This window comes from Sceloporus occidentalis, unplaced genomic scaffold, assembly GCF_023333645.1.
Source record: "Sceloporus occidentalis isolate IW3139 unplaced genomic scaffold, rSceOcc1.0.p SCAF_2, whole genome shotgun sequence".
NCBI classification, from domain to species: domain Eukaryota; kingdom Metazoa; phylum Chordata; class Lepidosauria; order Squamata; family Phrynosomatidae; genus Sceloporus; species Sceloporus occidentalis.
Genome location: NW_028316982.1, coordinates 127,188,300 through 127,209,808, shown reverse-complemented (window position 1 = coordinate 127,209,808; position 21,509 = coordinate 127,188,300). Strand labels below are relative to the sequence as shown.

Genomic DNA, 21,509 nt, shown 5'->3' with positions numbered 1-21,509 from the left:
TGATTTGTTTGCGAATTGAATTTTTTTTTTGTTTAAGACATTTCAGTTTATATTCTATTTCTTCTGATAATAGGATTGATAATTGCTTCTGTACAACTTTTAGCTCTTCTTTAATTTTTAAATTACTAGGATTTTCCTGAAATTCCTCCTCTTCATTCAGTCTCCAGTTTAAAGAAAGTCTAGCTTTTTTAAGTTTTAAGGATATCGGATTATGATCCGACATCAATTTTGGCATAATATCCATTTTCTCAATTTGTATCATTACAGATTTAGACGCTAAAAAAAAGTCAATTCTTGAGAAAGTTTGATGTCTATGGGAGAAGAAAGTGTAGTCTTTGGCTCCCCCATATAAGTGTCTCCAGACATCTATTAATTTCTGGTTTTCCATTAACTTAAAAAAAGGTAAAGGGAGCTTTCCTTGATATTTTTTCCTAGCTTTAGAACTTGATCTGTCCATTTCGGGGTTGATTACTGCATTCCAATCTCCCATCATAATTATCTCAGTGTAGTCCAATTTGGAAAGCAAGTTAAGTATTGAAAGATAGAATTTTTCTTTTCTTTCCTGTGGGCCATATACTAAAAACTAATAATAGTTTTTTATTCTGTAATGAGACTTCCACTCCAATGTAATGACCATTATTAACATTAAAAATTTCTTTTGAGGGGATACTCTGTTTTACATACAATACTATTCCTTTTTTACTCTTAGTTGAAAATGAGATAAATTCATTACCCAATTTCTTATTTTTTATTAATCTTATATCTTTTTGCTTAATATGAGTCTCTTGAAGACAAACAATATCCTTTTTAAGCTTACCTAAATAATGGAAAATATTTTTCCTTTTCTCTGGAGAATTGAATCCTTTTATATTCCATGATAAAATATCCATTTCCTGGGGACTCTTCCTAAATACTCTTCTGTACTAGTGTTTTCTTTTCTTATTCACTTTTTTCTTATTATACTTTTTATTTCTATTCAAAAATAGGAAAGATTTGTCTTTAATTACCTTATATCCTGTAGTTGAGTTAACTTCTTTATTTGTTGTATCTTCCTTATCATCCACTAGGAGACCTTTGTTAATGATGTTATCTTGATCCTCTTCTTCATTATCACTCTCATTTTGGTTGTCAGCAGTAGGGAGTCCACTTTCATGTTCTTTACTCACACCTTCTTTTTCAATTGATTTCCCATATTTAGACCAGAAGTCTTTAGCTTTTTGTATTGTATTAAAACGATGCCATTTCTGATTCCATTTAACTGAGATGCCATCCATTTTTTCCCATCTGTAAAGAATTTTATGCTTGTTTAAGTTCGTAGTCAAAAATTTATAATTTCCTCTTTTTTGAAGGAGTCATTTTGGGATGTCTTTAAAAAAATTTATCCACGAACCATCTATCTCAAAAGAAGTTTCATAACTTAAGAAAAGTAATTCATCTCTAATTTTTTTCCTCACAAAGGAGATCACAACGTCTCTAGCCAAATTTTTTTCTTTTGCTTTAGAGGAGTTCACTCTGAATAATTTGTTTATTTGAAGTCTTCATATGGGATTTCCATAAATTCTGCCAGTGCGGGAATCAAATATTCATAAAGGTTCTCAGGGTCCGTTTCTTTCAGGCCTCTGATCTTCAGAGAATTCTCTCTAGCTTTTAACTCCTCTAGGGCTCTTTGGTCTAGTTGAGATTCTTGTTGTCGTTTTAACCAGTCTGTTTTTTCTTCCAATCTCTGAGATTTCTCTTCCAGTTTGTCAACTCTAGCTGTCATCTGTGTTATTTCCTTAACAGCATCTTCCAATGATTGTTTGATCTCCCCTAATTCAGCCTTCAGCTCCATTTTTAAATCCTGTTTCAAATCTTTCCTAAAACCTTTCATTTCTTGCCTGAAATTTCTCTCCATATCCTTTCCAGAATTTTGAGGAAAAGAGCTGACTACAAATTCCTAACATCATCTTTAAAAAGACATAATATCCCATACAGGTGGGAAATACCAGAGGGAGTCTCTTTCACATACAAGAAAAACAGATTAAGGATTAATATGCAAAGCAAAGCAAGAGACTTTTTAAGAACATTAAGGAAAAATCAAACGTTGGAGGAGCCAGACACTTTAAGTCAGAATACAGACGAAGAAGAAGAAGATCAAGAAGAAGAGAAAGGAGATCCAAAAGACCCAGAAGGGAGCAAGGAGGAAGAAGAAGTAATCAACGATACTTAAGATAAGTATTAGAGGTTAGTTGCTAACACCTAGTGGGAAAGCAAATTAAAAAAAAGGTAAAGATGAACCTTAAAATAATATCGTGGAACATTAAAGGGTTAAACATTCCAGCTAAAAAGAAAAAAACCTTTCATTACTTGAAGAAAAAGAACTGGGACATAAAAAATAAAAAACTTGGAAAAGAATTTATTTCTGCTAATAAAACAAAAAGAAAAGGTGTTGTAATTTACGTAAAATCAAACATACCATCCGCAGAAAGTTTGAATGACGAAGAGGGAAATTATGTTGGGATAGAAATCAAAATAGAAAACCAAAAATACTAGTAATAGGTGTTTACGGCCAATTGGATAAAAAGGACAAATTCTACCAAAACCTTATGAATGATATCCTAGACCTAAATTACAATTCTATTATGAACGGTGACTGGAATGGAGTCTTGAACCCCACTATAGATAGAAAATCAGACAAAATAATAAAAAAACCAAGGGAAATTACCAATTAGCTTCAATAATGTGATTGACAATTTGGGATTAATAGATGTTTGGAGATATAAATATCGTACAGAAAAAGATTTTACTTTTTATTCACATAGGCACAAGTCATTATCTAGGTTAGACATGTTTTTTATTTCTAAGAGCTAGGCAAAAAGCATAGTAAAAATGGAATCATTAGCAAAAGTCATATCTGATCACAATCCAATTTCAATGGAATTAAAAATAGGGCAGCAAAAATTGTCATGATGTCTGGATGAAATTTTATTAAAAAGAAAAGAAACAATAGAAAAGGCAAAAAAATCTCTGGAAATTTATTTTAGAAAAAACTCTGAAAAAGGTACAGACCATAATATTGTTTGGGAGGCAAGTAAAGCTGTCATGAGAATTTTTTTTATACAAAGAGGACATACAGGGAAAGAAAAAGAGAAATCAGAAAATTATAAAAATTAGTGATTTAATCAAAAAGAAGGAAAAAATCTTGAGTGATGACCCAAAAAAGATAGAAGTAGCAAAAGAAATAAAAATTTTACAAAAACAAATAATGTGTTTAACTGAAGAACTAGAAAAGAAAATGAAATTTACCAAACAATATTATTTTGAAAACACAAATAAATCAGTGAGATGGTTATCATATAAAATTTAAAAAGAAAAGGAAAAAAATTGATAATGAAAATCAAACTTGGAGAGGAAACAATTACTGATCAGGAGAAAATAAAATAAACTTTCTACAACTACTGTAAAACACTTTATGATAAACAAGACATTGAAGTAGAACAGATAATAACAAGATAAAGTTAATTTTCCACAAATAACAGAAGACCAGATTAGCTCCCTGGAAAAACCAATAACAAAAGAGGAAATTAGACAAGTTATAAAAGAACTAAAAAAAGGGGAAACTCCAGGACCGGACGAATTCCCAACAACATACTATAAAATATTAGAAGACCAATTAATTAATCCATTACAAAAAAATGATGAACGATATTAACAATTTTAATTTCCCCAAAACTTGGAAAGAAGCAAATATCTCATTAATTCTAAAACCTGACAAATACCCACAAGAAATAAAAAACTACAGGCCAATTTTGTTGTTAAATACCGACTACAAAATATTCACAGCTATATTAGCAAATAGATTTTTAAAAATCCTTCAAAATTGGGTAGGTGAAGAACAAAATGGTTTTCTACCCCAAAAACATTTAAGAAAAAATACAAGAACCATGATAGATATAATTGAGTTGTTCAAAAACAAGAGGGATAGCCATAACACTGATAGACATGGAAAAAGCATTCGACACAGTAAATTAGAATATAATATTTGAAATTCTAAAGAAAGTAGGTATCAAAGAAAGATTTAGGAATTGGATAAAAGCTATTTATAAAGAACAGGAAGCCTACTTAATTAAAAACAGAGAAAAAACTAAATCAGTAGATATTAAACAAGGCACCAGACAACGATGCCCTTTATCCCCATTATTATTCATCATGGTAAGAGAAATACTGATTAGGAAAGTAGAACTGAATAAGGAAATTCAGAGGGTTAATAATAAAGGAGATAAATTTAAAATATTAGTATTTGCTGATGACCTAGTCTTTTTTCTAGAAGATTCCTTACTAAGTATTAGTGCATTAAAAACGAATTAAAAGAATTTGACAATATATCAGGACTGAGAGTAAATGAGAGAAAAACAAATATATTAGCAAAAAATCTGAGTAAAATTGAGGAAGAAAAATTAATAGAAATATCAGGCTATAATGTAACTAAAAAGGTAAGATATTTAGGAATTGATATTACCACAAACAATGCAAATCTTTTTAAAAATAACTATAACAAATTATGGAATCAGATTAAAAATGACATGGAAAACTGGAAATCATTAAAATTATCTTTATTTTCCTAATAAAAATAAAAATAAAAAGATTTTAAAAAGAATAGCATATATTAAAATGAACATTTTACCGAAATTGTTATTTCTATACCAAACAATTCCAATTATAATAAAAGAAAAATCAATTCAAATTTGGCAGAAGGACTTAACAAAATTCATTTGTTCAGGGAAGAAACCTAGAGTTCAAATGAAAACACTACAAGATGCTAGAGAAAGAGGCAGTCTCGCTGTCCCAGATCTAAAAATTTACTTTCAAGCAGCATGTTTAGTATGGATTAAAGATTGGGTTGAACTAAAGGACAGAAAGTTGTTGAGACTAGAAAGTGAAAAACTGAATTACGGATGGCACGCGTACTTATATTACAGTAAATAAATAATTAATAAATAATTCAATAATCACTGTATAACGAAACCATTGTTATGGATTTGGAAAAAGATCAGGAAAAAAATGGTGAAAAAAATAACACTAGAAACATCCCCACAAGAGGCATTTCTTTGGAGAGAGAGAGGAGTGGTTGTGGATTGGTTACGATATAAAGACTTAATAATTAATGAAAATAACAACTATAGATTCATATCGGAGGAGGAATTAACTAATCAAAATTATAAAATACATTGGTATTTAAAATGGCAATTAAAGGAAAGATTTAAAGTGGATCTGAAAGAAAATTTAATTGCAAAAGACGAATTAGAACTTGAGAAATTATTAAAATCAAACTATAAAGAATTACTCTCAAAATTATACAAATATTTACTAAAGATTGAATTGGAAAAAGATACAATTAAAAGTAAGATGATAATTTGGGCCTAGAATATTGGACATAATATTGAGCTAAGTCAATGGGAACTGACATGGAATAAAAAACTAAAATACACACGAAGTCAAAATATCAGGGGAAATTACTATAAAATGTTTTATAGATGGTATTTAACACCAGATAAATTGGGTAAAATTTTATGGAATAAGCAACGAATGTTGGAAATGCTCAAAAGAAAAGGGAACCTTTTTTCATAGTTGGTGGTCTTGTATGAAAATTAAAAAATATTGGCAAGAAATTCACAAAACAATTTGTAATATATTGAAAACAATAATAGAATTTAAACCAGAACTTTATTTGTGGAATATTTTAGATAACAACTTAGAAAGAAAATATGGTAGAATAATGTTTTATTTAATCACTGCAGCAAGAATAATATTTGCTCGAAAATGGAAGGAAGAAAATATACCAGATACAAGTGAATGGATAGAGAAAATATACGATTTGGCTGAAATGGACAAATTGACACGGCTATTGAACGATGAGAATATGGAAGAATTCTACAAAGACTGGGAAAACTTGATAACCTTCTTACAACAAGAAGGAGACGAACTATCAACGGAAGGATATACAGATTGACAGATTTAAAGAAATAGTAATAAATGTATTAACAAACAAAATAGTAATATGTATATATAATTGTATTTAGATAGAATAGTCAAGGTAAAAGACTTGAAGTTAGAGTTTTATTTTTAGCTCGATTTAATGCTCTCCCAACAGCAGTGCTAGAAGGAAGATATAGGAAAACACTTTATGAATCTCAGCTCTGCCAGTGCGATGATATTGAAACGACAGAGCATGTTCTCTTGTACTGTCGGTTTTATAAAGACATTCGCCATCAGTTGATTACTCCGCTCCTAAATAAATACCCTAGTCATCCTGACACTTTTTATTTGTGTTTTCTTCTGGATAATTGGAAACCAAATGTACAAGGTACCAAAATTTTGCTATGTTGTATGCAAATTACGCCCTCAACTGGTTGACGGAAACTGAAATGTCTATAGCTGATCTGAAATTGTATTTGGAATTGTTTTAACAGTTTTTAATAACGGTACTGTGCAATTATTATTTTATCAATTTTTGTAATGGTCAATTACCAAATAAATTTTACATTACATTATATTACAGTTAAAATAATGAAATAAAAAACAAATAAACTATACTCACGAAATGAACACTATGGTAAACTACACAGCTGAATTCCAGTGCAATGTCAAATGAAATAATTAAATCAAATAAAAATACATCGAAAACTATGAAAACGCAATTTAACAATACAGTCGGAAACATTGAAATGGAATTGTAAAATTGGAAATTTGGAAATCGTAAGTGGATCGTAAATCAGAAACATTAAAATGGAATCGTAAAATATTTAGTATAGCCAGTGTTGCTTTCACCTCCAACATATGGCGCTATTTTTCAAAAAAGTATATTTTTACCTGTCACAGGTGTGACAACTATATAATAGTAGGTATATAAAGACATAGTAGGTATATAAAAGCATGTGTGTATTCAAATGCAACATTGTGTCAAAATTTCAAAGCAATCAGTGAAGAACTTTCAGAGATTTAAGATTTTGAACAAATGAATGTTTACATTTTTATTTATATTGATTTGCAGCACTTGATGAACTCCTATTCCCAAGAATACTGTCTCCCTCCCTAACATCTCAGTTTAAAGCCCTCCTGAAACAGTTGGCAAAAATGATCCTGCCAACTGCTGTGAGGTAGATCCCATCTTTTGCCTGTGGCACAGTGGTTAAATGCTGGTACTGCAGCTACTTACTCACAAACCACTAAGTTATGAGTTCAGTCCCAGCCAGCAGCTCTGGGTCAACCCAGCTTGTGATCTTCCAAGGTCACTAAAATGAGTACCCAGCTTGTTGAGGACAATTAGGTTACAGTTGCAAACTGCTTAGAGGGTGCTTAGTGCGGTATGAAGTGGTATATAAATGAAGCTGCTATTGCTATTGACTTTCATCCACCTGAAAGTGTAGGCCATGGTGCTAGCAGCCAAACCATTCTTGACAGTACCATTTGCAAAGCCAGTTTTTTATCTTTGCTATTAAACAAACAAGCTTCATTTATATACCACTTCATACCACCTAAGTAGTGTCTAAGCGGTTTACAACTGTAAGCTAATTTGCCCCCAACAATCTGGGTACTCGTTTCAGAGACCTCGGAAGGATGCAAGCCTGAATCAAGCTTGAGCCCTTTTTCTGGTCTTGAACTCACAAACTTATGGTTTTGAGTAAGTGGCTGCAGTACTGGCATTTAACCACTGTGCCACCAGGGCTCCTATTATTATTATTGTTGTCTCTCTTCCTGGACCATGCCTTCCAGCTGGGAGAAGAAATGAAATTACAACCTGGGCATTCAGGTCTTTCAACTTCTTACCCAGAGCTTCATAATCCTTTATGATAGTCTGCCTTACAGCAGACCTGTACAATTTGGCAGTACGAAGGAACCAAAATTAAAATAGGTTAAACTTCTTTGGGCCACAGATAGGTTTTAATTAAATATTAATCAAAGGTGAAAGCTTTATAAGAACTAAAGAGAAACCAGAGTATACATATTAATTAAATATTAAATAGTAGTTAATAATATTAATTAATAATATTAATTATAGTTAATTAATATTTTCATCATCATCATCTGCCCAGCCTTCAGGAGAAAGCTGAGCTGTGGAGGAGCCTTGCTGTAATTCTCTCCTCTTTGCCAGACTTTTCCTCAAGACAAGGCAAGTGAGGGGTGAGTGTTGGCCCCTCTTTCTCCTCCTCTGTCTGACCTTGTCAGGAAAAACCCAAGTAGAGGAGGAGCCTTGCAAGGCAAGTGTTTGGCCTTCATCCTCCTCTTCTTCCACTCAGCCTTCTTCTTGGGAGAAAACCAAGCAGTAGAGGAGCCTCCTCTTCTGCCACTGCCCACCTTCTCCTCAGGAGAAAGCAAGAGAGCAGAGGAGCCTTGCAGGGTGAGCATTCGCCCTTTCTCTTCCTCCTCTTCATGGCCCTCTTTTCAGGAGGCTAAGTAGCAGAGTTGCCTTGAAATCGTTCCACATCCTTTCAGGCCACCCCAAATCCTTTCATGCAAGCCTGCCTTACAGTGTCATTGGTACCCACATGCACCAAGAATTGACTTGACGAGACTTGTGAGCCTTTCTGTAACATTGTGAATTTTTGCTCCAGGGAGACAGCATACCTCCCAAGACATGTTGTTAGGCCAGTAAATCACTGGTTCTCTACCCCTCACCAGACCTTTACTCGCCTACAGACAGCCCCCAAACCTCAGATGGCTACTTACCTACAGGATGACACATGAAACAGATGGGGACACATGTACTAAACCTTGCCACAAACCAAGATGCCAACTCTGCCTGCACATTTATCCAGGAAATGTCATCACAAGACCTAATGACATTACCCATAACATTAGGGGGACTTTCACGTGCTCCAGTGTGAAAGTCCCCCAATGTGATTTATGTGATACTACATCATCAATGCCCATCAGAACTCTACATTAGCCAAACAGGCCAGTCCAGAGGATAAATGGAAATAAACCAGACATTAGGAATGAGGATACACAAAAACCAGTGACAGAATATTTCAGTCTCTCTGAGCATTCTATCTCAGACCTCAGAACAGCAGTCCTTGAACAAAAGAACTACAAAAGCAAATTAGAAAGAGAAGCAGCAGAACTGGAGTTCATCTACAGACTAAAGTACCTAAGCAATGGATTGAACAAAGATAATGGCTTCCTGGCACACCACACACATTTCAACACTATATGGCCCCATCCTCATGGGGGTGTCCTACATGAACTCCATCTATTCTTTTCACCCATAGATAGGCTAGTTTCCAATGCCAAACTGAACTTGCCACTTCATTTCCATACACAAAGGATTTTGAATTTGAATTGACATTCTCACATACCAATGACATATACAGTATATGCCTGTCCCTGCTTTTCCACTCCACTAAATGTATTTGAGTAAGTAGACTTGAGTCTACGAAAGCTAATGCTGCCAACTTCTTTCAGTTAGTTTCGGAGAGTTGCTAAATTATCTCTTTACATACAGACAAAAGAGAAAAAATGAAAAAAGGATAACACAAAATTAATGAAAAGCACAATTACAAATATTGAATTAAAAATTTTAAGTGAATATAAAATATGTAGATTAAAATATTTTAAAAGAGATAGAACAAAATAAAAAGTATTTATCTATATATCTATACATCTACTTAGCCAATATTAAAAATAATGGAAAATAAAATTTAGTATTTAAACATTATAAATGTGTGAAATATAAATAATATAGCTCCATCTAATCCCACAAGGGGTTTCAGTGTCCACCTGTTTCTTCAGGCTGCTTGAAAGCCTTATTTCTATACTAAACAGCAGTCTGTGTGCAGCAGGTGTCACTCTCCACCCATTTTTCCAATGCAGCTATGCAATTAAAAATGAAAGCCAATTCAAAACCCCCAGATAAAAGCCAGAACAGCTTCCTGTTGCTTCAAAGTTGGAGTTATCAATATTTCCAATTATTTATATTCAATATTGGACAGATTTCCTTAAATTAGAATAAATCTTTACATTGCTCAGTAATTATTTTGTTGTAAATAGTCTCAGCAAACATTTTATGTCCTTTTGCTTGCAGTGGGTGACTAACTGCCACAGAAAAATTATCTTGAACAGAAGGTCTCTTTAAGAAGATAGCACTTCTTAGGTATGAGGGGCTTCTTAAACTTCAATAAACACTCCCAATTCAATTCAGGTCTATTTAAATAATAAGTAAGTTGCATCCAACTGCCATGATGGCTATTAAGGCTTCTATTCCTTCCGAGCTCTGTCATTGTCCTTGTAGTGATCAGAGCTGTAGTGATCCTCCAGATCAACTTGATTTCATCCTAGAGTAAAAAACTTTACACAGGCAGCTAGTCTTAGATCTCTCTACACTAATGCACAGAGCATGGGGAAAAACAGGAGGAACTTGAACTCCTAGCCAATGGCGTCCCGAAGCTTGCTGTTACCCAGTGTAGTAACTCATGGTGTCACTCCCCCTATTGACCAAACCACACCATTTGCCTCTGCACACAACCCTACCTTCCACCCAGGCTGAGGGGATGGGAAGACACTCTTCTGCTTGCTGCCGGTGACTGTGAGGGCAGACTTGAAGATGTTTATCACACTATACTCTTAAAGTGCTACTATTCCACTTTGACTCCTCTAGCTGCCTCCTGTTGCATTCTGGGATTGGCAGTTTTAAGGAGGGGTATTTAGAATTCTCAGGCAGAGAACGAATTCTAAATACCCCTCCTTAAAACTGCCAATCCCAGAATGCAACAGGAGGCAGCTAGAGGAGTCAAAGTGGAATAGTAGCACTTTAAGAGTATAGTGTGATAAACATCTTGTCTCTCTACCCTCTCTCTGTCCTCTGAGCCCCTTCTCATGCACCCCCTCCCACACCTTCCACCCAGATTCAGTAGGCTCACAGTAAACAGCAGCAGACGGTAGAGCTTTTCTTCCTCTGCTAAGTACTTTTGGGGAGCAATGGTGTCACCCCCACTTAGGGTGTAACTCAGTGTGGTCTGCAACCCCTGCACCCTCTGGTGATGCCACTGCTCCTAGCACAACAAAACAAATAGGATTTACTAGGCATAGGTGAAACCTGCTGGGATGAGTCTTATGAATGGAATGTAGTAATAAAGGGGTATAACTTGTTAAAGAGAAATAGGCCAAACAGGAAAGGAGGAGGAATAAAATTATATGTCAGGGATGTTTATACCTGTGAGGAGACTGAGGAGATCAGGTGGAGAGCATCTGGATAAAAAAGAACAGGGAAAGAAACAGCAGGGATGTTGCTGTGGGAGTCTACTACAGACTCTCAAGTCAGACTGAGGAATTGGATAACACTTTTCTAAAAGAGATGACCACACACTCAGAAAAGAGAGTTGGGTGACTTCAACTATCCTGATACATGCTGGAAGTCAAAATTTCAGATCCAGCAAACTCCTTACTAGCCTGGGAGACAATTTTGTTATCCAAAAGGTGGAAGAGGCAACAAGGGGATCAGCTATTTTATATCTGATCTTAACCAATAGGGATGACCTGGTTAATGGGTTGCAAGTGTTGGGAAGCTTATAGGGAGTGATTATCTTCACCTGGAGTTTGTTATACAGTGGAAAGGAGAAGCCAGGCACAGTCAAATACACATTCTAGACTTTACGAGAGCTGATTTCACTAAGCTTAGGGAAATACTAGGGGTGATCCCGTGGTAAGGAATACTAAGAGTGTAGTCAAGGATCTGATTAGGGGAATTTATTATTAGCTCCATATTGCGAGATGGGCTGGCTACAACAGCCCTGCAGGATAGCTTCCCGTGGTGTATACCAAGAGACCAGGGAATCTAATAAATGGAGCTGAGACAGACTTCTAGAATTAATATCCAATTTATTTATAAGGGAAAAACATATACAATTCATTAACACACTCACACTCATACAAGGCTCAGGAAAAGCAGAGGTTAGCATTGAATAAGATTTCAGGCATCATTGGGGGTGATACGTAACAGAATGTAGACTCCCTCCAGGAATCCAAATGGAATATGATGGGGATGGCAGGAGGCTCAGCCATAGAATGACTGGGTCAGGGTTCAAAAGGACAGAGCTTCCCCCTGAATTCCAGGCTGGCCCATTGAACAGGTAAATCTGGGAGTTCTTATAGGGGCAAAAGGCCCATTGCTGGCAAAGGTGTTTAATTACTTTCTTTACACCTGGATGACTAGGTCTTGTTGTCTTTTAGGCTTAATCTGCTCAGACAACAGACTCAGAAGGGGGTAAGCATCTCAGGGAAGGCAAACATTGCTCCTCTTGGGCAATATGATAATCCCATTTGCAACTCCCTAGACTATCTAGAATCACAATATTTATGCCCTTAGGGGTGGTGTGTACATGTCCTCATGCTTTGCTGGCAATGTCGGACAGACAACTAGAGTTCATCTAGGGGTCATTGTGGGCTATCATTTATAGCCAAAATTTATATGGAGCAGCATGGATAACAAGAGAAAAGGCAGTTATGAAAGCATGGAAGTTTCTTAAAAGGAAGATATTGAAAGCACAACTTCAAACAGTGGCCAGAAGTACATTTGCACAATTAAAACTTGTGCGCCAGCTGCGCCCATTCCTTGAGACGTCAGATCTAGCTACAATGCCACATGCTTTGGTTACATCCTGTTTGGACTAGTGTAACACGCTCTTCATGGGGCTGCCTTTGGAAACTGTTCGGAAACTTCAGCGAGTCCAAAATGCTGTGGACAGAATGCTGACCGGAGCCAGTTACAGGGAGCATATAACTCCTGTATTGAAACAGCTTCACTGGCTACCAGTTCATTTCCGAGCACAATTCAAAGTGCTGGTTATGACCTATAAAACCCTACACAGTTTAGGTCCAGACTATTTGAAAGACCGTATCTCCCCATATGTACCACCTAGAGCCCTAAGATCTTCAGTAGAAGGCTTTCTCTTGGTCCTACCACCATCCCAGGCTCGCCTGGTGAGGACCCGAGAGAGAGCCTTCTCAGTGGCTGCTCCTTCCCTGTGGAACTCCCTTCCACGGGAGACTAGGCTGGCCCCCTCACTGCTGGCCTTTCGTAGGCAGGCAAAGACATTTTTGTTTAAACAGGCCTTTTGAGATCTGGCAGGCTTGGTTTATTGGGAGATGAGAGGGTTGGACTTGGACTTTTTAATTTTAACTCTTTATGTTTTAAAAAAATTATATTTGTAATTTTTATATTTTATGATTTTAATTGTACATTTTTAACTTATGTTTATATATGTTCACCGCCTTGGGTCCCATTTTGGGAGGAAGGCAGGATAAAAATAAATAAATAAATAAATAAACAGTTCCAATGAGAAAGAAAAAATGGATGGTGTTTAAAAGAAAGTGGGATGGATGCGAAACAATTTTAAACTGAGCTAAGTTTTAAATGGAACACGTATAAGAAATGGAAATGGGTAAAATCACTAAAGGGGAGTTCAAACAAATTGCTAGCACATGTAGGGGTAAAGTGAGAAAAGCTAAAGCACAGAATGAGCTGAAGCTTGCTAAGGTGGTTAAGAAGAATAAAAAGGGCTTTTGTCTGTAGAAAAAAGAAGAAAAGGGCTATAGTAGGGCCACTATGTGGTGAAGATGGCAAAATGCTAACTGGGTAAAGAGTAAAGGTAGAACTATACGAAATCTTCTCTGCATCAGTCTACTCAAAAAGGCAAAAGTGCTCAAAATAGGAAAATGGAGCAGAACACACAATACAGGGACTGTAGCACAGAATAAATTATTATTATTATTATTATTATTATTATTATTATTATTATTTATATAGCGCTGTAGATTTGCACAGCGTTGTACATAAAAACAACAAATATAAAAGAATAAACCTGCCTATGGCGTACAATCTAAGAAATGATAGGATAATACATATAAAATACATAGCAATACAGGAAATGGTTCAATAAAACAGGCAACAAAAAGAACATCAGATAACAAGTGACAATCACACAATGTCTGGGAATGCTTCTCTGAACAGGATGGCCTTCAACTCCGTTTTGAAGCTGGTTAAAGAAGTGATGACCCTTGCTCCTGAGGGAAGAAGGTTCCAGGAGTGAGGAGCAGCAAGTGAAAAGGGGCGAATCCTAGATGGGGCAGAGGAAATCCTGGGCTGGGACAGCAGACCTTGACTACCAGAATGGAGGGCCCTAGTGGGAAGGTGAGGAGAAATAAGGTCTGATAAATAAGGGGGGGGGGGGGCAGCCCATGGAGGGCTTTAAAAATCGGCAGCAGGAGCTTGTACTGAATACGGAAAGGGAGGGGGAGCCAGTGAAGGGATGCCAACAAAAGAGAGATGTGGTCAGAGCGGTGGGCGGCTGTGATAATGCATGCAGCTGAATGCTGGACAGAAATTAAAGGATGGAGGTGAGAAAGAGGAAGCCCAGCCAGGAGGATGTTACAGTAATCTAGTCGTGAGACCACTAGGGCATAGACCAGAATCTTGGCAGTAGAGGCTGAGAGATATGGTCGGATCTTGGCAATGTTGTATAAAAAGAATCTACAAGTCTTGGCTGTGGTCTGGATCTGAGGGATCCACGACAGAGAAGAATCAAAGATAAAACCAAGACTGCGGGCTTGCTGGACTGGTTGAATAGAAATGTTGTCCACAGAGACAGAAAAGGAGTGTTGAAGGGTGGACTTAGGAGGAAAGACAAGAAGCTCCGTCTTGGACATGTAGAGCTTCAACCGCCGATGGCGCATCCACTGCGAGACAGCTGTGAAACAAGACAAAACTTGCTGTTCAAGCCTTGGAGAAAGGTCAGGGGTGGAAAGATACAATTGGGTGTCATCAGCATACAGATGGTAGGAAAAACCAAAAGAGCTAATGAGTTTACCTAAGGACAGTGTGTAGAGAGAAAACAGAAGGGGACCCAGAACAGAGCCCTGGGGAACTCCAACAGATAAGGGAACAGAGGACGAAGTCTGACCACCTGTGACCACTGCAAAAGATCTGTCTGACAAATAAGATCTAAACCAGTCGAGAACAGAGTCTGAGAACCCAAGGTCAGAGAGTATATCAACTAGAAGACAGTGATCAACGGTTTCAAAGGCTGCAGACAAATCAAGAAGGATGAGAACAGAGTAAAGGCCATTAGCCTTGGTCCGTAAAAGGTCATTCGAGATCTTAGTGAGGGCTGTCTCTGTAGAATGCCGTGGGCGGAAACCAGACTGAAAGGAATCGAGAATGGAGTTGGCTTCAAGAAACTCAAGACAGCAAGAGTAAACAACCCGTTCCAAGACCTTAGAAAGAAAAGAAAGAAGAGAAATCGGACAATAGCTAGACAAAGAGGAGGGGTCAAGAGAAGTTTTTTTCAGAATTGGGGAAATGAGAGCATGTTAATGTCCGAAGGGAAGGAGCCTGTAGAGAGAGAGAGGTTGAAGATATGGAGAAGCGAGGGCAGAAGAGAGGGAGCTATGGAAATTAGAAGATGAGTAGGAATTGGATCAAGAGAACAAGTTGCAGGTTTGGAAGAGTTCAGAAGTGTAGAGAGTTCATCCAAAGAAGCAGGAGGAAACACAGAAATTTTTTTAGGCGAGGACAATAGAAGATTATGAGCAGAAGAAGAATCGGGAGGGACTATCTCAGAGCGAATGGTGGTAATCTTTGAGATGAAGTAATTAGCGAAGTCATTAGGGGAGAATAATGAAGAGCCAGGAGGAGAGGGAGTTTTAAGCAAAGTGTTGAAGGTGGAGAACAGACGCTGCGGGCGCCTCTCATTGGCGGAGATCAATGATTTGTAATAAGTTTGTTTTGCTATAGACAGGGCACGTGAGAAGGAGGAAAGAACAAATTTGTAATGAATAAAGTCAGCCCACTGTTTGGACTTTCTCCAAAGACGTTCGGCCGCTCTAGAGCAGGAGAAATTTAATTAGGGGGGTAAGCCAGGGCAGAGGCCTAGTCCTAGAGGAAGAAGTGCGTACAGAGACAGGGGCAAAGCAGTCAAGAGTTGAGGAAAGAGTGGAGTTAAATAAAGACATTGCTGAGTCAGCAGAATCCCCAAGATTTAGGGAAGAGAGAGATGAATCCAGGGTCTGATCAAGATGGTTAGAATTAACAGACTGAAGAGCATGAAAATAGCGTTGAACAGTATGGCGAGGAGGTGGAGTATAAGTAAGAGCAAAGGAGATTAAATGATGGTCAGATAGTGGAAAGTCAAGTGCCAGGTAGTCAGAAATGGTGCAGTTTGCAGCAAGAGCTAGGTCAAGACAGTGACCGAGAGAATGAGTTGAAGAGTTGGAATGTGGTTGGAGGCCAAAAGAAGCTAGGAGAGTGGTATAAAGTGGTATAAAGTGGTAGTACAGGAATATCTGGTTAATCTAAATGAATTTAAATCTCTGGGACCAGATGGGCTACATCCAAGGTAATAAAAGAACTGGCAAATCTAATATCGGACCCATTGGTAATAATCTTTGAGAACTCCTGGAGAACAGGAAAGGTCCCAGCAGACTGAAGAAGGACAAACGTTGTCCCCAGCTTCAAAAAGGGAAAGAAGAGGATCTCAACAATTATCATCCAGTTAGTCTGACATCAATACCAGGAAAGATTCTAGAGCAGCTCATTAAACAGAAAGTCTGAATATTTATAAGAGAATGTCATAATCACAAAAAGCCAACATGGGTTTCTGAGAAACAAATTATGCCAGACTAATCTAATATATTTTTAAAAATAAAATTACCAACTTGGTAGATGAAGTGAATGCTGTAAACATAGCATATCTCGATTTCAGTAAGGTTTTGACAAGCTCCCCCATGATATTCTTGCAAACAAACTAGTAAAATGTGGTCTTGACAATGCAGCTGTTAGGCGAATTTGTAATTGGTTGACAGGCCGAACCCAAAGGGTGCTCTACAGTGGCTCCTCTTCATCTTGGAGATAAGTGAGCAGTGGTGTGCCACAGTGCTATTCCACATGTTTATCAATTACTTGGATGAAGGAATAGAAGGCATTTTTAACAACATATTTATAGATGACACCAAATTAGGAAGGGTAGCTAATATTCCCAGAGGAGAGGATGAAAATTCAAAATGACCTGAATAGATTAGAAAGCTGGACCAAAATGAATTTCTACAAGGAGAAATGTAAGGTATTGCACTTAGGCAGAAAGAAAATGAAATACATAGATATAGGATGGAGGACATCTGGCTTAAGAAGACTACATGTGAAACGAATCTAGGAGTTATAGTAGACAATAAGTTGGAGATGAGCACAAACATTTCTAAAGCATAAAGATAGTTATATCCCACTTCATAGCCATCCCCAATACTCTCAAGTGCATGAATTTGAATTTAATGTACAAATCAGTAATTACCAAAATGATACCTTTATAGTGTATGTAAGTTAAAGAAACACAACTATAGTTCTCAGTTACAAATATTGTAATGGAGAAGAAATAATGTCTCAGAATGGCCTGGCAGATTGTTGAGTGACACTTTTGCCCCTAGATGCAGAGCTGTGAACTCTGCTTATTTCTAATTGCTCTCCATTATCCCTGATGGATTGTGGGAGCAATATGTAGGAAAATCAATCCATAACAGTTGGGGAAACAGGCTACTTTCCTGTCACCATTATTCCCCCCCCCCCCATTAAACCCCCCTCCTTTTTTTTTTTACTGGAATGAGCGTCCCTGAAAACTGCACATTTTATTAAAAACTAGACAATCTTGTTATTGCTAGACAATCTTGTTATTGGCAGAACTGCTGTCATAATGAGTACAATCAATTCCTTGTACTCCATTATGGCTATTGAATTTATTTGGAGCAGAAATACTGATTTACTTAGCCAAGAGATACATTGTTCCCCCCCCCTTCATTTTTGCTGAAGCAAAATAGTTATTAGAAAAAGGAGACATGAAATAGTGCATTTGGACTGTAACCAACTTCAGTTCATTAACTAGATCAGATCTGATTATCAAAGCCAAACATGATTTGTCAACCATATTTCTATGTCCTGTTTTTAGATACCAGTCCTGTTTTTTCAGTCACCAAGTAGGAGAATTTATCTAAATAGAGAATTCATTTAACCATAGGGTGTACACTGTTGGTTTCTGATGCAATTGGGTACTTTTCACTACACAGAACTAGGAATAATATAGCAAGAATGGACTGCAGGGCATCATTAGTTAGCTATACACTTATGTTTGTTGCATACACGCTACTTGTGCTTCTACCTTATTTTAGTTTTCTTTTCAAGTAATTTCAAGAACAATTTTGTTATAAGAAACATTTTAAATTGTCTATGTTTACAAAACTATAATAGTAAAGAAAGACAATTAAAATGTGCTCTATAGTTTTTTGTGGGTTTTTCGGGCTATGTGGCCATGTTCCAGAAGAGTTTCTTCCTGACGTTTCGCCAGCATCTGTGGCAACCATCTTCAGAGAATACTTGCCTGGAAAGGACTTGGGTATTTGTACTGGGTATTGTGTCACCTGGAAAGGCAGGAGTGATTTGCATGTGTATTTTTTGTTGCTTAATGGCAGACCTTAGGGTGGGAGGGTCTGCAAAAGAGGATTAGTGTCTGCTTGATGGTGCTCATTGTCTGCTGGGAGATTTCTCATTTGCATTTGTTGAGTCTTTATCTTGCTGTCTTTCAGGACTGGTAGCCAAACCTTGTTTACTTTAAGGGTTTCCTCTTTCCTGTTGAAATTGTCCAGGTGCTCTGTTCATAAAGCAAACTATTTAAATTAGCATTGCAATTATTCTTGAAAAATTTAATGGAATAAAGACAGGCCATGAGACCACTTTGACGGGTTATAGACCGCCCATTAGGGGCAGTCTGCACTCGCCCCTTTCCCCGGAGTATCGGGGCCTTGGCAGCCAGAACGGCAGCTGCTGAGGCCCTGATCTGCCGCTTTTCAGGCTGCGGGGAAGCAGCAAAACACCGCTTCCCCGCAGCCTGAAAAGGGGTGTCCCTGGGGCTTCAAACCCCAAGGACACCCCGCGGGGGCGGGGAGAAGAGAAAGGGGCCGCTTGGCCCCTTTCTCTTTTAGTCCGCTGGGTGCAGCTGTCTGAAGGCTGCGCCCAGCGGACTAAACCAGGAAGGAGCTCCGAAATGGAGCTCCTTCCTGCTCCGTGTTCAGGGCGCACTAAGTGCCCTGGCGCGGAGCAAGGACGTCACGTCCGCACCGCCCCGTCTAGAGGCGGCGCGGCCGTGACGTCCTCACGGCGGTGGCCATATGGAAGGGCCACCGCCGTTTAGTGCGTGACGAGCACGCACTAGGGTTAGGGCGGTGCGGAAGCACCATCCTTTTGTAACCCTAGTGCGTGCTCGTCACGCACTAAAGTGCCGGTCTGTAACCAGCCATACTCTTTAAATTTAGCTTCACTATTTCCATTGTTTTCCAAGTTTTAGTGAGAAACTTTTTTCAGGTTAACAGGGTTTGTAGTTATAAGAATCTCTACAGAAGTCAAGAGAGTTCACATTCATTTGTTATTAATAGCACTCTAGCCATGTAACCCCCTAGGACCAAGGAAAGGATTTGAAGAAAAACTCTGTATACAACCAACAGTTCAACTTTTTTGAACTATTTTCCCATAATGTCAGTGGCTTGAGTTCTGTAAGAAGAACTAAGAAAAATCAATTAAACTTAATTTGAGAAAAAATAATATAGGTTTCTGTGATGTCCATATGTTGGATTCAGACTAGCTGTCTTTGGACAAGTCTACTATTTCTTTTAAAAGGCTGATATTAAGCTAAGATAAAAGTAAAGGTTGTCCCTTGACATGAATGTCTAGCCGAAACTGACTGTAGGGAGTGGAACAAGCCAGAGAGCTCACGTTGTCCAATGACGGCTCTGGTGGTCATGTAGCCACTGTTACCTTTCCACTGAGAAATGGTATCTATTTATCGACTTGTATTTGCATGAATTGCCAGGTTAGCAGAAGCTGAGACTAGTGACTGGAGCTCACCCCATCATGCAGCACCTGGGCCTTGAACTGCTAGCCTGCTGATCTTGCAATCAACAGACTCAGCATCTTAACCACTTGAGCCACTGCAAGACATGGATGGGCAAAATGTGGCCATGAACACTTGGATTCATCAGGGCCCCAATTTGCAGCTCTAGATACCACCAAAATGGTTTTTACGCCAGACCCACCCCAAATGGGACAAAACTGCTGCAAAATTTATTATTTTTTTTTAATTTGGAGTATTTATACTCCACTCTTCAGCCAAAAAGGCTCTCAGAGCATCTTACAAATTACACAGTTCCCTGCCCTCAGGCTTACAATCTAAAAGACGTAACACAAAAGGAGAAGGGAATGGCAGTGGGGAAGGGGATCAAACCCAGCAGATCTTCTCTCCCTCTGACACTTGGACCATGGCAGATGGACTGGAGGGAGGGCCTTCTTATTATTCTGGGCTAGGCCAGATGGAGCTGGCCTGCCCCACCACCCTCTTCCTCAGAGGCTGGATGAAGGCAGATACGGAGACGTCCTTCTTATTATTCTGGGCTAGGACTGATGGAGCTGGCCTGCTGTCAGAACCAGTTAAGATCTATAATATTAGACATATCAAGTTATTTAATACACTTCATGTATTTAGCTCATATATGATCACTGTTTTATGTTTAATATATATATTGATCTAGATCAGGGGTATTTGAGCCGGGGGCCGGGTTGCTGCCCCTCAGACAACTGGGGGGGCTGAAGCCAAAAAATAAATAATTAAATAATTTTTTTAAAAAATTAAATATATAAATAAACCAGGACAAATGTAGGACAAAATTTTCAAATGGAAGACACTTTTTTTTAAAAAATGGAGGACACGTGAAAAAAATTGCTGATTTTTTAAAAAATGTTAATATAAATGCATGTTTCTGAGGCTTCTACAGACAACTGCCCCCCAAAGGTCCCGGCGGCAATCGGCGGCAGGACCAGGCTGGGGCCGGTCCCAAAGCCTCGCCGGGCCGCATCCGGCCTGCGGGCCGCAGGTTGCCTACCCCTGATCTAGATAGTTCTGTGTGTTGAGACATTGCATAGTGTTGGGAGGTGGGAAAATAAGGTGGAATATTAAAGGTGAGGTTTGGCTTGGTGATGGGGCCCTACTAAGGGGTTTGGAATGTGGGATAAAATATAATGGTTCTTCCAGGTTAAGGTGGCTGGTTGCCGTGGTGATTGAGTCCTGGGTGTGGTGTAGAAGCCCTCTGGGTGGGGAAGGAGGGGTTGGTTTTAAAGGGGGAATTTTCCCTGCACCTTCAGATTCTGCAAAGAAGTGCTTGTGGTTACTTCTGCTGTGCATCTTACAATAAACTTTCTTGTTTTTGCAATAAGTTGGTTGTGGATGGATCATTGGCCAGAAGATTCCAGTTCTCACACCTGCCTCCCCCTCTCTCCCTCTGAAGCTGGAGGGAGGGAGGGGCCACCTTATTAACCTTTTCTTTAAAAAAAATCCTTGTCTCTTCCATAGTTGCCCTTCAATAGACCAAATGCATCTCTTAGATGAGTCATTTACATTATTACATATTTTAAGACAGGCAAGAGCCAACCATTAAAAAATATTATAATG

General features: G+C 38.1%; 1 protein-coding gene across 1 annotated transcript in view; it reads right to left on the bottom strand.

Annotated features, from left to right (window-relative positions):
• The window catches only part of LOC149319002 (tyrosine-protein phosphatase non-receptor type 20-like), an 86,768-nt gene extending 85,494 nt beyond the window's left edge, over positions 1-1,274 (bottom strand). The window contains exon 1 of the mRNA XM_089508370.1: positions 1,008-1,274. Within this exon, the coding sequence (XP_089364496.1) occupies positions 1,008-1,274 (267 nt within the window). The remainder of the gene's footprint in view (positions 1-1,007) is intronic.
• Positions 1,275-21,509: the final 20,235 nt, after the last annotated feature.